This window comes from Panonychus citri, unplaced genomic scaffold (assembly GCF_014898815.1).
Source record: "Panonychus citri isolate SS breed McGregor unplaced genomic scaffold, ASM1489881v1 Contig00040, whole genome shotgun sequence".
NCBI lineage: Eukaryota > Metazoa > Arthropoda > Arachnida > Trombidiformes > Tetranychidae > Panonychus > Panonychus citri.
Window position 1 is genome coordinate 1,593,195 of NW_026515445.1, and position 16,639 is coordinate 1,609,833.

Sequence of the window (16,639 nt, forward strand, 5' to 3'; positions counted from 1 at the left end):
CCATTAAATACTAAATGCAAGCTTTTTCACTAAAATTTCTTTTAAACTTAATAATTTAATTTATTTAATTTATATTTTATTAAGCGTACTGACAGCGATGTTAATAACTATCAACCAATCGAAAAGTGGAAAATTGGAATTTCACGAAACCAGTTTTGTTTCAACTCAATGTATCATTGATCTTGGAAGTCATTTCGCTGCTGTTACTTTGTACAATTTGTTCAACTTCGAAAATGATGGTTTTTGTAGCAGTGTTGCTTACGAAATCGTAAAAAATAAAAAAGTATTCAATGATCAAGTCAATCCTTCAGAATACCATGCTTGTGTAATCCAGGATGTAGTTTATCTACTCGAAGAGTCGTTCACTCTGTTTCAATTCAATCTGAATGATAAAAGCTGGAAAGAAATCAAATTTATTGACGAAGAAGGTTTGGACTTCAAACGCTTGGAACTTCTCAATTACAATGATAAACTCTGGGTTTGTGATAAATCCTCGAAGAAAGTTTATGAATATCGAACTTTCGGTGACAATTGGTGTTGTGTAAGACAGATTGGGTTGGAAGATGGAAGTAATTTAATAGCAATTGTATCAGTTGCTCTACCAAAATTCTTCTCTTGAATTATAAATGTTCATGTCTTGAAGAAAGTTTCAATGAATCATAAATAATATTTGCCGCTAAATCAACGATGTTATTTTAACTTCTTGCAACAATTTCGTGTTCCATGTTTAGTCTCATTCATAGTTTTATTGACCACTACACTATAATGTAAACTCACTTATTAGTGATTCGGATAATAATTGGAATTATTTTTTATCATTAAAAGATTTTGTTTATTGTTATTATTACAATGTTAATGTGATCATTCAATCAAATGACGAATCGATTCAATAAAATGAGTGATATGAACTTATAACATTCTCTGAATCAATAATCAGCCTTATGAACAATCAGACACGGACACTATTGGCATCCACATTGAGAGGCTACAATATCATCGATTTGCTGCAATATTACCGTTCCGTCGGTGGCAAAATAAAGGATATCGAGTGACTCTAATTCAGTTGGTACACAAGAAACTGGATTAACACCAAATGATTGTTGTTGTTGATTAATATAACTTTGAATGGCGGCGTGTTTACTTAATTTAGTTGTCGTCAAACCAAGTTCAGTATAACCATTGATCGCGGAAGAAGAGATTGAATCAATGAGATGATCACAACCTCCCTCGCATCGATAGAGACCCAATGATTTGGGGTAGATGATAAATCGAGTCCAACCCAATTTGTCCAAATCGATTGTGTAACCAACTCGTGAACAAGACAAACGATTGAAAATCGGTAAATCTAAATTGATTAAATCACTTTCGTCGTTTAATGAATGATGTTGATGATGTTGCATATTCTGTTCTTCGTCGTCAGAATTTTCGGAAGATTCTGATTCACTGGGTTGACCATATTTTAAGAATAATTTTGAGAAAATTTTAGCTGAAAAATCTAAAAGAAAAGAGAAAAGTTCCATGATTAATATATCGTAGTTCTACTTTTTCCATCAATTTGTGTCCTCATTGTTTGTTCTCATGTTTTTGGGACATTATTCAAATTTCCATCATAATCATGGCACAGTTGAGTAATTACGATGAAAAGATTATCATAATTAATTGTTCACTCAGATTCGTTTTCGTGATTTTGTTGAACAGTTTGAGGGGAACATGAAAAGTTCATCCTGTTAATGCAAACACGAATCCTGATAATTACGATTATCTTTCCTAATCAAGATTTAACAGTGAATTTTGATTAATATTTCAAAAGAGTTTTACTCGAATTAATCTAAGATAATCTATTTTCCGATCAGTAACTTGACACAGAACAAATAAAGTAATTACTTGATCTGTTCCTTCCAGATGATCTGCAATAACAAGAAGCTCATGAACTGTTTGGAATTGATTATCATTATCATTACCATGATAACATTTTACTCGATAATGAAAATATTATCACTCTGTTTATTATTTGAACATAAGAAATCCATAAAATACTCGATAGATTTCAATTTCTTCCAAGAGTAATATTGAAAGATGATGATGATGATCGAGTAACAAGAACTGGAAAGGTTCTTCGAGTTGATACCACGAAATGTGAAATCGATTCATGTGATTTATTCTGAAAATGAGGCTCTGAGGTCTAATTTTGTGCTTTCTCTTCATTTTGTCATCAAAATGATAATAATAATTTAGTGCGAATGGTTGAGTGATAAAAATGACGCCAGAAAACAGCAAATTGATTAGATGGCTGAATAGTATTTAATTTAATTCAGTTTACCTTGATTAGTGTTATTTTTTGGTACAACACTTTTATGTCCTTTCTCAGATGTGTAAACAACAAGAATTGGCCTTTTATTGATTTGATGATGATGTCCGTTGAACCAACGAATCAAATGGTCATTCATATCTTCCCCTGAGAGCGATTTAACTGTGATCAATAATCCTGATGGGAATGAGCAAGAGAAGAGATGAAAGAGATGATGAAAAGATAATAGAAATAATGAAATGAGAATTTCATGTGATTTTTGTCTCTTTTTCATCTGAATCAATTTCATGAGACTTTCCATTAATCATTTTACATGATGGTCATTCTTGTCTTTCCACTGGTCTGACCAATCGATGAAGAGCAAGAACATTTGTGTTATCAGATTTAATCATCATTATCCTGGAGAAATCATGATCATCATTCTGATAATGAATCGAGAATAAATGGATGTTAACAATTAACTTTCTCTTTGTATCATTTATTCTGTGGCTTCAACAATTAAATTTCCTTCTTTTTCCACTTTATACAATTAACTCGTTCATAAATCTTAACACAATGAACATTTTCTCTCAACTACTTTTCAATCAAGTTAATCTGGTTTTCTGACTCAAATGAATTAAAGATTATCAAAAAATCAAATAAAAGATAAAGATAATTATCAATCCTCAGCTTAATCTTCATTTCTATTTTAATCTCTTATTTATTTATTAATTGTCATGAAGATTAATCATAAGGATTGTTATTGAATTGGCATTGGAGTATTTCAACAGTCACAATACAATGAACACTAATCAACATGATAATCATGATAATTACTTTCAGTTTATTAATGAATTATAATCAACAGCGATTAAGCAAATAGCTCATTACAGGATTGATTATTTAACTTGATTTACAGTTGAGATATTAGATAGAATTAACTAATTTAGTTATACTTTTAAAGCTTATTATTAGTTCTGATAATAAACTGGCATTTATTAGCAAAAAATTAAATCCTATCAGTTGAAACTAAAATAATGGGACGTGTAGTTAATTAATAATTAGTTGATTTCTTTGCTTTAAACTAATTAGTTAATGTTAATAACATTAAAGCAAATAGCTTGTAATTTAATAATCCTTGTTAATTGTGCTGTTAGCTCATAAAACAATCTAATCTTCATCATTGTTCTTGACTATGTTTAGTTTATTGGATTAGATGAAAGTGAAAATTAGGATGAGAAAAGGCAAGAACTTAATCTAATGATAATCAATATTCATATACAACTTAACATCAATTCAACCTACTAATCAATATATTGAGTTACAATTAACGATTAAAAGTGTAATTATTAGATATATAAAGTATTCGTAAGTTTTTATGATTATATATGAAAAGTTTCCCTGATTCGATCCACAATCAAGGGAGAATGAGGATTAATCATTAATCAAGAAAATGTTACTAATCCATAAGAGCGTGAGAGACACTGACTGCTGGTTAATGATTGAAGATGAGGATTTACGATTAGTTTAATGAAACGACATCTACAGTCGATTATCAATCTTAATTATTGAGATGGTTCTCTAATCACAATGCTGAGAAAAGCAAAGAGATTGGAGGTAGAAGTTAATATCATCTGAAAAAAGTTTCATCAAAAAGGAATTATGATCATGAAAAAAAGGATGAGAAGAAGATGAAGAGAAGAATAACAATAAAGGCAATGAAAAAAGAGAGAAAGGAAATGGAAAGGATGAGGATGGAGAGAGAATCTAAAAAAGAGCCTGGGATAAGGTGAAGATTAGATTATTGGATTGATACTTTTAACCTTCGAACGGATCATTTTTGTTTTCATGATAAAACAAAACTTCATCTATTTTATCAATAACAATTCACTAATAATGTTGTTTATTATTTGGATTAGGACTCAATAGACTACTGGTAATAGATTTTGATTCACTTGAAAAGAAACAATTTAATTTCCTTCATCAAACCATTGCAATGATTATAGTAGAAAATTAATAGCTAATAGCTTCATGAATGCTACGAGGATGTGAACGAATGAAATTTTTAATAAATGTGAATAAATCTCACTCAATTCAGTGTGAATCTAATTTTCTGATTGGTGATAATGTTAATTTGTGCTTTCAATTACTTTAGCCTATTGATTAATTATTACAGAATAAAGTGAATCTGTTAAATTGTTATGAAAATGATGAATCACTATCAGTCTACTATTAATAGAAAGATAATTGTTTCATCAGGTTTTCATTACTGAAAAGAGAAAAGTTTCATTAAAATGTGAGATAAAATTCTGAATGAAATTGAATCTTATTGTTGAATAATAACCAAAAGGATGAAATTGAAAATATCAGGGAATGTGAAACTATAGCAACAGTAACAAAGATGCTGATATTTGGAAGCGAGATAAATATCGATTGATATTAAACAGTTGAAAGTTAGTTAATTGTGATTATATTTTTTCCATCTCATACAGAATCAGTTTACTCACCGAAATTTGTTGAATTATCCTTAATCCAGTTGATCAGAGCTTTTTTAACATAAAACATTTCCCATCCAATTGAATTGAGACTCATTCGTCTAGAATCCAATAGCAGTTTGTCACCATTTATATTTGAACTTAATAATTGATATATTCCAACCTGAACGAAAAGGATAATCAACACCAATTAATAAATCATCAGCTAAAATATTAATAAGAACAATTTTTCATTCTCATTCCTATTTTATTAATTGCCTCCGGGAATTTCATGTCAATATTTTAAAAAATCGAACTGAATTGGTCTGATTAATGTTCCGAGTCCATTGTCAACTCTAACTCGCTTTTCTATTTTTCATTAAATTGTAAATCTGATTGATTAGTATAATTATTCAAATAATCAACTGACATTTCATCACATTTGAAGGCATATAGATTGTAATTAGTTTCCCTAATAATAAGTACATGTATTTAATTGAGCCAGAAATGAAATTGGTGGTGAATTGAAAATGTGAGTAAATGATTACAATGAATTTTGTGTCAAGACAATTAATGAATGAAGAGTAAAAAATGTTATATTAAATTCCGGAGGGCGTTTAACTATCAAGTTAACGAGTTAATTATAATTTGGTTGTGAAGATAATAAAAGGTTTTGTAAATCATTGATTCGTATTTCATGATGAACACAATATAATGAGGATTATAATGAAAGGTTGAAAGATACAAATGATTGTGAGGTTGATTTACTTTAACAAAGACAATATTTCATTGTCATTATTGGTTCAGCAATTTGATTATCATCATCAGATTAATGTTCCAGTGGTTCATTGATTGCTTATCATTATCATTAGAGAACCAACTTGATTCAGATAATAAAAGGCAATTTCTTTTCACAAGGTAAATCGATTACCTTTTTTATTTCACTAATCTCTTCCTTCATTCCAGTTAATTAAATCAAATATAACAATCAACATTCCATTGATGATTGTTGGGTGGATTGAAAATGTCTTTAACAAACTAATTCAACTAATTTACTGAGTTTTCACTGATTAGGATAATCAATCTGTAAAAGCTATTGGATTAATCTCCATTTTATTAGTGCACCTAAAGATTGGTCCTGATTGAGTCATTTTTGTGGATATTGAGATGTAACAATGAATAAATATTGATACAATTTGATTATCAACTAAATCAGATCAACACAAATCGATGTAATCATGAACTTCTGATGAAACGCCTTCCATCATTTCAACGATATTCCTCATATTATGAGTTTTTCTCATCAAATTCATTCTTCATCTTTTTTTCTGATGATCCATTTTTTGTGAAGTTTTGAGATTTCAGATCTAAGCCTTTTTGGTGAAAACAAGTTAATGTGATTGGGAACTTCCCATGAGAGACTATAACATGTATTCACTGAACAAACGTTGAACAAAATTCAGTAATCACATTGCATGATTGAAAAGATGGGTGGAGATGATGAAAGGAAGGAGAACCTCATCAAGTCCAAGAGAAGCAAAAAATGAAATCACTTCGAAAGATGCTGATCGATTTTCATCTTGATTAACTTAAATATACAGAGAAAATCACCAAATAATAGCAACAAACATTATCGATGCTCGAGAAAATTTGATAAACCTAACTTCTTAATTAGACTTCTCAGTTCGAGTTGAAAGACGAGAGAATCGTAATGTCTTAACTAATATGATTTTGAATATAAACATTGGAATTGTGCATTGAACTCTGTTTCTTAATGTCACCAGGGTGGAAAAGAAAAAATTGAAAATTGTAATTGATATTTTACTTTAGTATTTCAAGTTTATCTGTTTTACTCAGTTGGGAGTTTTTCCTCATCTTTTCTCATTCCAAGTGAACTATTTTATTATCCTATGAAATTGAATTACTGTTGAAAGATATTAGATTTCTGGTCAACAATAAGGTTAAGATGAGAATGAAGAAGATTAGAAAGATGAGGATAAAATTGGTTTGGGAATTTCTATTTTATTCTTTTCTATATTTTCTACCTTAGATGAAAGTATTTTTAATACTCCGAATTCTCAGAGTTTGAATTACAGGGAAACCCGAAACTGCAGAAAAAGGAGATCCTTGTAACAGAAATCATCATCTCCGTCAGATTGATGATAAATCCCTCACCCTCGTCGTTTTCAGAATCATTATCATCTCTCATGTCACAGAATAATCTGTTTCCTTTTACCCTGGGTGAAAATGTCAGGGTTTTATTTTTTAGTCATTGATCCAAAATGATTTATTTGTGACCATTTCCAAGTAAAAGGAGCAACAAAGATAAACGAAAATGCTAAAAGGGCCAAAAGGTATTAGTATCTATTTCCTGGCGATGCTTCACTTGAACAGGAAACTTAAATCTCTCAATTGGATTCCTGGATTTTACTCCAATTGCTTTCGATTTATCAACAATCTTTCAACATTTTCACTTACATGTTACGAGAAGAGTTTAAAAGAATCAAAAGAATAATAATTGTGAACATGGCATCTTCATCTTTTTATCATCTTCCCTCATCATCTTTCAATTCCATCTTCATCTTTGTTACCCCAATGAACAAACATCTATTCATCCATAAAACTCTTATCTCTTATTTCTCATGTTATTTCAATTGTTGTTACATTTTCTATTCTTAACATTCTTCTTTTCGAATATTTTTGTTTTCTTTTTTTCTAAAATCCAATAACCTCTTCTCTGGGAATTTTTCTCCTTCTGTTGGCTAATAATCAAAAATCAACAAGAATCTGATTTTTTAATAGTTAAGATCAACAAATTACTCTTCGAGTAAACAATCGATACCTCACAAAGAACTGAACAGATAAGAGGCGATGGGAACATGAGAAAAATGAACTTGACAGTTTCTCATTTATTCTTCATGATAATAATGCTTTTGACAGATTTTCTTCTTCGATTCTGATTCAAAATTCTTCTCACAATATCCCCTGTAAATATCACATTCAGTTTGATGTTCCGTTGAAAACTGATATTAATAAGAAATGAGATTATCTTTTCACTATTTTAAATAATATTTGTTAAATCGTATTAATGATATTGGAAGTTTTGGATTAAGTATGATATTAATTCAAATCATCAATAGATTAAAAACATTTCTCAATCATATTAATTTCCAATTGCATAAAACTTAATTCACATTTCGAGCGAATCGAGATTATATTAATCGGGTTAACACAAAAATCAAAGGTCTTACTGAGAATCAATCTACGAGAAATCTTCAAGTTAAGGATGAATTTATCTGAACAAACTGAATGAATTTGATGTGATGATTGAAAAAGTGATTGGATTAAAAAAATTCTCAAATTAATTTTTCACGAAAGGTTATCAATCTTCGTACTTCGAATTGAGTAAAAATAATTGAAACGAAAGAAAATATAACATGTTACATGAGAGCAATCAGATTTTTCAGGAACAAACAGAACTTTTATCTTTATGACAAATGATGCTGGAGATGAAGATGAAGATTGTGCTATTATTATTATTATCATTATCGTTGATTACTGAATCATACTCATTTCTATTGTTCAATCATTAATTGTATGAAAAAATCGGAAATAAACTAATTCTGTCAACAATAATTGACCTTTTTTTTGTTACCAGGTTCGTATTATTATTAAATATCGTTTTGAGATAATTAGATACTTCCTTGGAAATAATTCCCTCTGATTAACCATTGTGACCATCAGAGATACTGTAATGAGTTGCAATGAAAACATGTCGAGTGATAATTATCATGTTCATCTGATTAACGGATCACGAAAAGAACTTATGTTTTCCCATAGATTAGCATAAAATCATTACAATATTCATGAGAGAAAAGATTATCATCATTTAACCAGAATCACTATTGTTTCATGAATTGTGTTAGCTTTGGGTGTGAACTTCAATCTTAATCAATGGAATTGATTAGATTAAGGAATAAAAATTTTCGATTGCACTTTTTTACTCTTACTCAGTAATCTAATCAGTTACTCAGAAAACATCGTCTTTTTTTTTGTTTAATGATTAAACAAGTTATATTAACACGTTCATCGTGATTAATTGTTGATTAATCTTCAAGTATTAACTGCTTTAATTGTCGAGACTTTGTTTAGCTCAATAACAAAGTCTAAATGAAGGCAAACAGATAATCAAAACCAACGCCTTTATCATTAATATTCAAGAGACAACAATAATATCATCATTTGATTAACTTTCATTAATTCACTTCCATCAAAAGTTAGCAATCAGTCTCGTTGGGATCGGGATAATTGTCAAACATAACGAACTCAGGTCAATGAGTAATAAGAGAGGAAAAGTCCCTAAAAGTGGACCTTCGTTACTTTCGACTATTAATCAACAAGACAAATGATTTGGTTTTATTGTTATTAATAAATGAGATTAGCGAGTTTGTCGAAATGTTCTGATTTAATGGTTCAAAAATTAATCCTCTAACAGTTTTAATCTCTATTATCGATCATGTTATTTTAGTGAGAATGTTTTAATTAATCAGTTGAACATCCCAGTCATTATCGTAACATGACTAGTTAATCAGTAGATGACTGAAATGGTTACAACAAAGAGATAAGTGAATTTACCTGTAATCGGACAAGATTCAGGTAGGAGGATATTCAACAACATGATTGAAACAGTCGAGTAATTAATTTAATCGTAAATCAATAGACTAATGAAAAGAGAGTTATCAGAAAAGGTATGAAAATTTAATTCTATTAATGTTAATGATGATGAACATTTCGCTGTATTTTCATGATAACTTTCTGGTGATATTTTTAATCCTGATCAAGAAAAAAACCATTAGTATAACTTCAATTATTCATTTGAAATCGATATGAAACTTTTCTCTCTGAATCTCTCAAGTAAATTGAACTTTTACCTTGAGGCTTTTAAATATGTTTACTTGGAAACTTTTCTAGTTCATTTTTTCATCTTTTTCATATTGTATTCAGAATTCTGTTTACTCTGATAATATTTTTCTTTGTGATTATTTGTAAATGTTTTTGTTTAGGTCAGTTCAATTTCCATCATTATTTTACCATTTTTCATGAGGCTGCATTTAAATTGTAAATGATATCGACTATTATTTTTCCTGAATATTCAGTATAACGAACGAAAGTTCATTGATGAATTTAGTTGAATTCTATTAGTTTTTTTCCATAGCATCGAAAATTTTAATAATAATGTTCATCATTATGGTAATGTTACTTTTCCGATCTAATTCATTCAATAATATTTTTATTTTTCTCTTTCTCTTTGTATCTTAATGATCATTTGCAATTGAATTTTATAATTTGAGAATTCAAATAAATATTTCAAAACATGAAATTTGATTACTGGATTCAATTAATAGTTTGAAGAATGAGAAAAGTTGAGTTTGTAAATATGATTGCAATTTATTAGCAAAAACTTACCTCAAGAAGTTGAGTTTTGAATTTTTTTGACACCAATTTGTTAGTTAGTTTGTGTCGAGGTTTCAATTTAAATAAATGAAATTCAGCTTCCAGAATTTGTTTACCAATCAACTTATCAGTTGTTACATTGAAATGAAAATGAAGATGATTTTGGTGAAGATCTGATGAGATAAAGAAATGGAAAATGATATTTCATGAATGAATGAAATCGACTGAATTTGATTGATCTTGATATGATTCTGAAGAGTAAAAGATGAACAGAATTCAGCACTGAATTTTCTCAGAATCTTTTCTATGATTTGTTGATGAGATGTAATATCAAAACAAGTAAATTCATCTCTTATTATCATTCCAAATGATTCTCATTTGCTTTACTCTACTTTGCTTCTAAATATTCAACTAGCGTTTCAAGATGAATTGCATGATAACTATCATGGAGAGAGCATTTGATGATAACGATAATGCTCAGCTGATTTCGGTTACAAATTTTTGTGTTCTCAACAAAATATATCAAATCATATTTTGGGTGAATACATTTTCATATGACAACAAATTATATCATTTGAATATTGAACTAAACTCCAGAAATGAAAACTCTGGTTTCCATTTCAATGAATTGCAATTGCAATCATTTTCTTTATGCTCTTACTTTTATTATTACATTATAATTGTATTAGAATCAAAGGAAATATTAATATTTGTGCTTAGTTATGCTCAATCTCTGATAAAATAATATTGATTCTTATTGTTGTTTATGATATTGGCCAAAATTATATTACTATTTCTGTCAATTCTTAAATCATTTATACTTGAAATCTTACTATTAATAGTACAACACCATTAAGCAACATCTATTATCTAATCATATTCTTAATCACATTTCATCCATGAATATAAATGATCATTTAATGTTATCATGAACAACAGTTATTAGGTTAAACTGGTAACTGTTGATCCATGAATACATGGGGTAATTTCATGAATCTTTCGTTGTATTGGGATGACACCTTGTCAACTTTTCGTTTCTTTATTTACATAAATTAATCATTAGTGACCATCAATTGTAATTATATCTATTTTTTAGTTCAGAGTTTCATTGGGTTATAACCATTTTAATAACTAAATATTAATAGAAACTGAGAGTTCGTGTTCAAATTAAATGCGAAAATTATAACAGATTTAATTACCTGAATGCTGGAAAGCCCAAACAGTTGATGCTTGATAAGGTTTTGATCGTCTTATTGATCCGGTCAACGGATCAGCTAAAGTTTTATATAAATCAATCATGAATTGTGGTGCTGATAAATGGCGAGTGCGCCTTTCGACATGATCGCCGATTCCAATTATCTTGAGTAGTTTATTTGTATTATCGTGATTGGCACTGGTCCCATTAAGAGGCTTCAAATTATTGTTTTCGTTTTCAATTGAGGAAGTTGATTGTGTCTCATAGGTTGTTATTGGTGTTGATGGTTGCGAGTTTGTTGCTTGTTGATTGGGGAGATTAATGTAACATTGGTATAAATTTAACTGATTGATTAACAACAATGATAATAATGAACCATAAAAATGACAGGATATCAACTTATTAATAGATGATAACATTTTCCACTGAAAATGTATTGGGATTTTCACGCTATGAGATTGTTGATTGTTTCATTTATCCTTTTTGCTTCGGGCGATTCTTAACCAGATCACATTCACATTATGATTACCAACTATTTCTTCTGATTATCTTAATCAATAATCTAGAACCATGATGATCAATAATCACAAATGATGAGAGTGTTGAAATTAAGGGATGCAAATGATTCTGATGTTGATGTCTAGTGACTGAGTTACTTTGTTCATGTTATCAGAATACAAGGTCTCATGTACCTTTTACTTGTCTCTCTTTCTACTTTTCGAGCTCTCTTTCGCTAATCATCATCTTCTCTGTCTGTTTTCACTCCTCCTCAGTTACTGTTGAAATAAAACCAATAACAAACACTTTGATCCAAGAACAACATTGAGTTTGCCTCGACTATTTCTTTTCTTCTGTATTCGAAATTCGATCTCATTTTTTGTTTGTTTTTCCATCCAAATATATTAATTGACGTTCAATTTAAATCGAGTTAAAACTCAAAAGGCTAAATCTTCATTCGCATTGATAGTTAAGCGATAATCAAGTGTCGATCAATAGGATTAGTAACTTTTCACCTTAGACTTTGGTAGACACAAATGTAAATGATTTATTAATAGCAAATAAGTTGATTAGAAAAACTTTAATTTTATTTGTTGATTGTGTGAACTTGAAAACATTTAACTCAGAATCGGTGAGCATCAATCAATGTACATCATTTGATTAACGAAAATTGAGAATTGCTGATTATTTATAGAAATCGTTCATCTAATATCTGCTTGAAATTATGTTAAATCGTTTTTTGGATAGTAATTTGATCTTATTCATCTTATAGTTACATTATAATCTAAATAAATATTATAATTTATCAATTTTAAATCAAATTCGACAGCAAGATTTGTAGTTTGACAGTTTTTCGAATATATATTAATGAAGTGTAAAAATTGACTTAATTAAAATTAGTCATGAGGTTTGATTAAACCTCAAGACAATTAAAAAAGTTTCCTTCTGGTTTATCAATGGCTTATGCATTTGCTCACATTACGAGGACTTTGATTTGACTTTTCTATGTATCGAAATTTGATGATTAATTATTGTAACGAATTATAACTTAAAATAAAATTTTATGAGAGAATCAAAATAGTTAGAAAAGGAGATTATTGCATCGAGTTGTTTCTAACAGTCTCATCATTTGTGATTATTGATCATCGTGGTTCTAGATTATTGATTAAGATAATCAGAAGAAATAGTTGGTAATCATAATGTGAATGTGATCTGGTTAAGAATCGCCCGAAGCAAAAAGGATAAATGAAACAATCAACAATCTCATAGTGTGAAAATCCCAATACATTTTCAGTGGAAAATGTTATCATCTATTAATAAGTTGATATCCGGTCATTTTTATGGTTCATTATTATCATTGTTGTTAATCAATCAGTTAAATTTATACCAATGTTACATTAATCTCCCCAACCAATTAATCCAATTATCCTTTTAATTGCGACTGTAGATGTTGTAAAAATTCATAATAACTAAAAGATGATTCGTTTCTATCGTCGTACATATACTGCAAGAACGAGTACCTTAAACGACTATCCTCTCTGTGGAAACAAACAAAAAAGACACAAATTAATTGTTGATTTAGAAAAATGATTAATATGAGTTACCTCAACAAAAAGAAATGAGGCATCAATGGTCGACTGGATATTAGATAATTTATAAAAGCATTAAGTCTCATCGAGGTTGCATTTTCGAATCTGGGAAGAGGGGAAATTGATGTTGGTGTTGCAGGGAGTTTCATTGAATCGATTTGTTGAGAATTCGTTTGATATCTTGTTGTTTTACTCATTTTTTGATCTCCACCATCATAGTAATAATCTCCATCATCAGGTATTTTCGCCCATTGTGTAACACCAAATACATCAGATAGCCACTGGTGACTGACGGATTTACAGATGTAAAGATAAATACACTCGTAAGTGTCCAATAAATAGACTCCGTTTCTGTCAACGTTCGCGAATGATAGTTGAACTGGTTTAGGAAATTCGCCCGCAAATGAATTAAACTCCATATGAACTGGATACAGATCTGGATAAATATATGTGGTTATGTGGCATAGAGGTAAAGATTTTAATCTTTCCATGGCATAAACTCTTTCATCGATTTTGGTTGATATACCAACTCTGAAGGCCGTCTAAGAGATAAAAGTCGAGGATTCTATTAGAGATGCGATACATTCAAGGGAAATAATATTTACGTGTTTAAGAAGAGCTGAAATGTAAAGAGGTAACAATCGTGTAGAATAAGAAGTTGTAAGGCCATAAGATGCTTCGTACGGAGCAACATTACGATATGTAGATAGAAGATCAAGAATTGCATTAATCATCGCTTCTCTGGCATCAGAAAGACTTGAACTCAAACTTCGATCAACAGCTGAGAAAAATAAAAAAGACAATCAAGAGATTAGTTGAACATTTATGATTATTAATAATCTGATATTGGATAAAACACCATTTCAATAGATGGCGCCAAGAAAACAGATTATAAGTTTTATAGCAATTTAGATGAAAAAAGACACGTCTAGTATTTAATTAGAATTGGAAACAATTGCAGGTGAAGCAATTGAAGATAATCTATCTTAGGTAATCAGTGACATTGGAAAGCTATTCTTTGATTAGCTTGAGTATGATTGATCGATAATTAAGTCAATTTTGAGCTAATTAAGGTCCAATTTTAATTTTGATTAATTATTTGCTTATGGTCAGTTGATTACTTACCCATTTTACAAAGCATGGCAGCGATTGCTTCTTGATCCGCAGAATTAATAACATCACTTAAATTTGCAACAATAGGTAAGTTGAGAGTATGAACTCGGATTCGTCTTTCACCCACTGGATTAGTGTAAAGAACAGCGGCTTGAAAACAAACCGAATTGAAGTCTTTAAAATCTTCATCTATCGATATTTGCATGGCGTAACCATTATCTGGATTACAATTAGGCAATGAAATTAAATCAGTAGAACGAACAAAGAAATTGCCATGAAATGTATGGATACTCAATCCTTTTGTACAACGTAATCTCATAACTGCTTCAAAACCAATATTCCTGCACAGATAATGAACCAAATCGGCTGAGAATCTGGCCAATACCCGACCAGGATTCGTCGCCATATTAGCTCCACTTGCACCGTAGTAAAAAACTGAACCGCCGCTAACCTTAGCTACTTGACCAACTGTTGCAAGATCAGAGAAGGTCGCACTTAAATCAAACAAGTCAACAGCTACATGATGTTCAGAACAATCTAAAGCTAATTTCTTATAAAAATCGGTGGCAGGATTTAACAACGGAGTAAGTTGAGCTGTATTGCTATTGTTAGATGCCCGGTTATTTGGATCTTCGCGGTTGGTCAAGACAGACCCATCCGGTCCTAAATTGGGAAGAGTTGCTTGAATTACTGTTATCCGGCCACCGATTGAGGAAATGACTTCATAAGCTGCAGTCAAGGCTGAGCCCATGGCTGAACCGGAATCAATCACAAGAGGATGAGAGACACCATCACTTGAAAAAAGTTCTTTCAATGTCTTATAAAGGAAATGTTCAATGACTGGACGTTTTGATTGAAGATTGACTAAAAGACTTTCTGGAGAAGGTATGAAAACATCTAAAATCAAGAAATAACAAATTAGAATTGTCATGTAACCAAATCTCATCAATTCCAATGATTACCTTTAATATCCGGCATAATCATATGTTGAGGCTTTTTGTCCCCCAGGTTGAAGAAGTGAATTCGAGAATCAAAACCAATGAAACCAATCATGGTTCGTGAGTCTCCCGGAATTGAATTTATGCAAGATAAAAGGGCATCGGCCATGACAGGAAGATATCCAAGGTGGAATGCATGAGCTGAACAATCAAAAACAAACAAATAAGCAGCAGGTTGAGGTGGTCTAACCATGTATTCAACAGATGCGACAAATTCAACAGTAGCATGAGACAATTCAGGCTGGTCGAGGGGATAATTGATTAATTTATGAGTAACAGGATCAATTAAGAAATCATCCGGCACTAAAATTAAATAAAGAAATTCAATATTAACACTATTTCGTAGATGAATGGAAATTGACAAAAAGCTGACTCACAATCATTGACACGGTGACAGACGTTACATTGCCATCTCCTTTGATCCAGCAAACGAACAAATGGATTCAAGTAGGTTCGACAATTTCTACAGCGAACAATCGTCCGATCTTGAATTATCGGGATATTCTAAAAAAGTAAAAGAAAATCTGTTATTAGAATTGATAACCAGTGAAAAGAGATGACCCGGCAATAGAGATAGAGAGAGAGAGAGAGAGAGAGAGAGAGATCCCATTGAAATGTGGAGATTTTTCTTCCAACGTACCTCATAGTCACAAAAAGGGTGAATAAGAAGACCAAACGGTAGCCTCGATTTCTGCAACAGGGATGCGGTTTCAGGTACTTTCTGAAGTGTTGATCTCATAACATTTCTATTACAATCACGAGTATCCTGTCCAGGGACAATGTCAACAGTTTTGGTTTTGATATTTCGATCAGCCAGTAGATTAACACCTTCCTGGCCCCAGAGAGAAGACCAATTGTTCTGGACCGACATGTTCCCGAATTGTTGAGCCATTTGTTGAACCATTTTTGATCAGATTACAAAGTAAAAAACAAAACCAATCTAATCAATCAAATGTCTACATTACTACAACTCCTTAGAATTGAACAACTGTACAATTGATTTACGATATCGATTAAACCGATGGTTCGAT

General features: G+C 30.5%; 2 protein-coding genes across 2 annotated transcripts; both read right to left on the minus strand.

Annotated features, from left to right (window-relative positions):
• Window positions 1-135: 135 nt before the first annotated feature.
• LOC128397984 (bone morphogenetic protein 7-like) lies at window positions 136-12,323 on the minus strand. Its single transcript, XM_053358787.1, has 5 exons — window positions 11,415-12,323; window positions 10,228-10,388; window positions 4,795-4,945; window positions 2,321-2,485; window positions 136-1,495 (listed from the first exon to the last, which is right to left on the minus strand). Exons 1-5 carry the CDS (start codon window positions 11,827-11,829, stop codon window positions 963-965), a joined length of 1,425 nt encoding a protein of 474 aa, XP_053214762.1. The 5' UTR covers window positions 11,830-12,323; the 3' UTR covers window positions 136-962.
• A 150-nt stretch (window positions 12,324-12,473) lies between these two features.
• On the minus strand, window positions 12,474-16,602 carry LOC128397982 (protein transport protein Sec24A-like). The gene is made up of 7 exons (XM_053358783.1): window positions 16,249-16,602; window positions 15,986-16,112; window positions 15,573-15,911; window positions 14,623-15,507; window positions 14,103-14,278; window positions 13,513-14,039; window positions 12,474-13,446 (listed from the first exon to the last, which is right to left on the minus strand). Exons 1-7 carry the CDS (start codon window positions 16,510-16,512, stop codon window positions 13,332-13,334), a joined length of 2,433 nt encoding a protein of 810 aa, XP_053214758.1. The 5' UTR covers window positions 16,513-16,602; the 3' UTR covers window positions 12,474-13,331.
• Window positions 16,603-16,639: the final 37 nt, after the last annotated feature.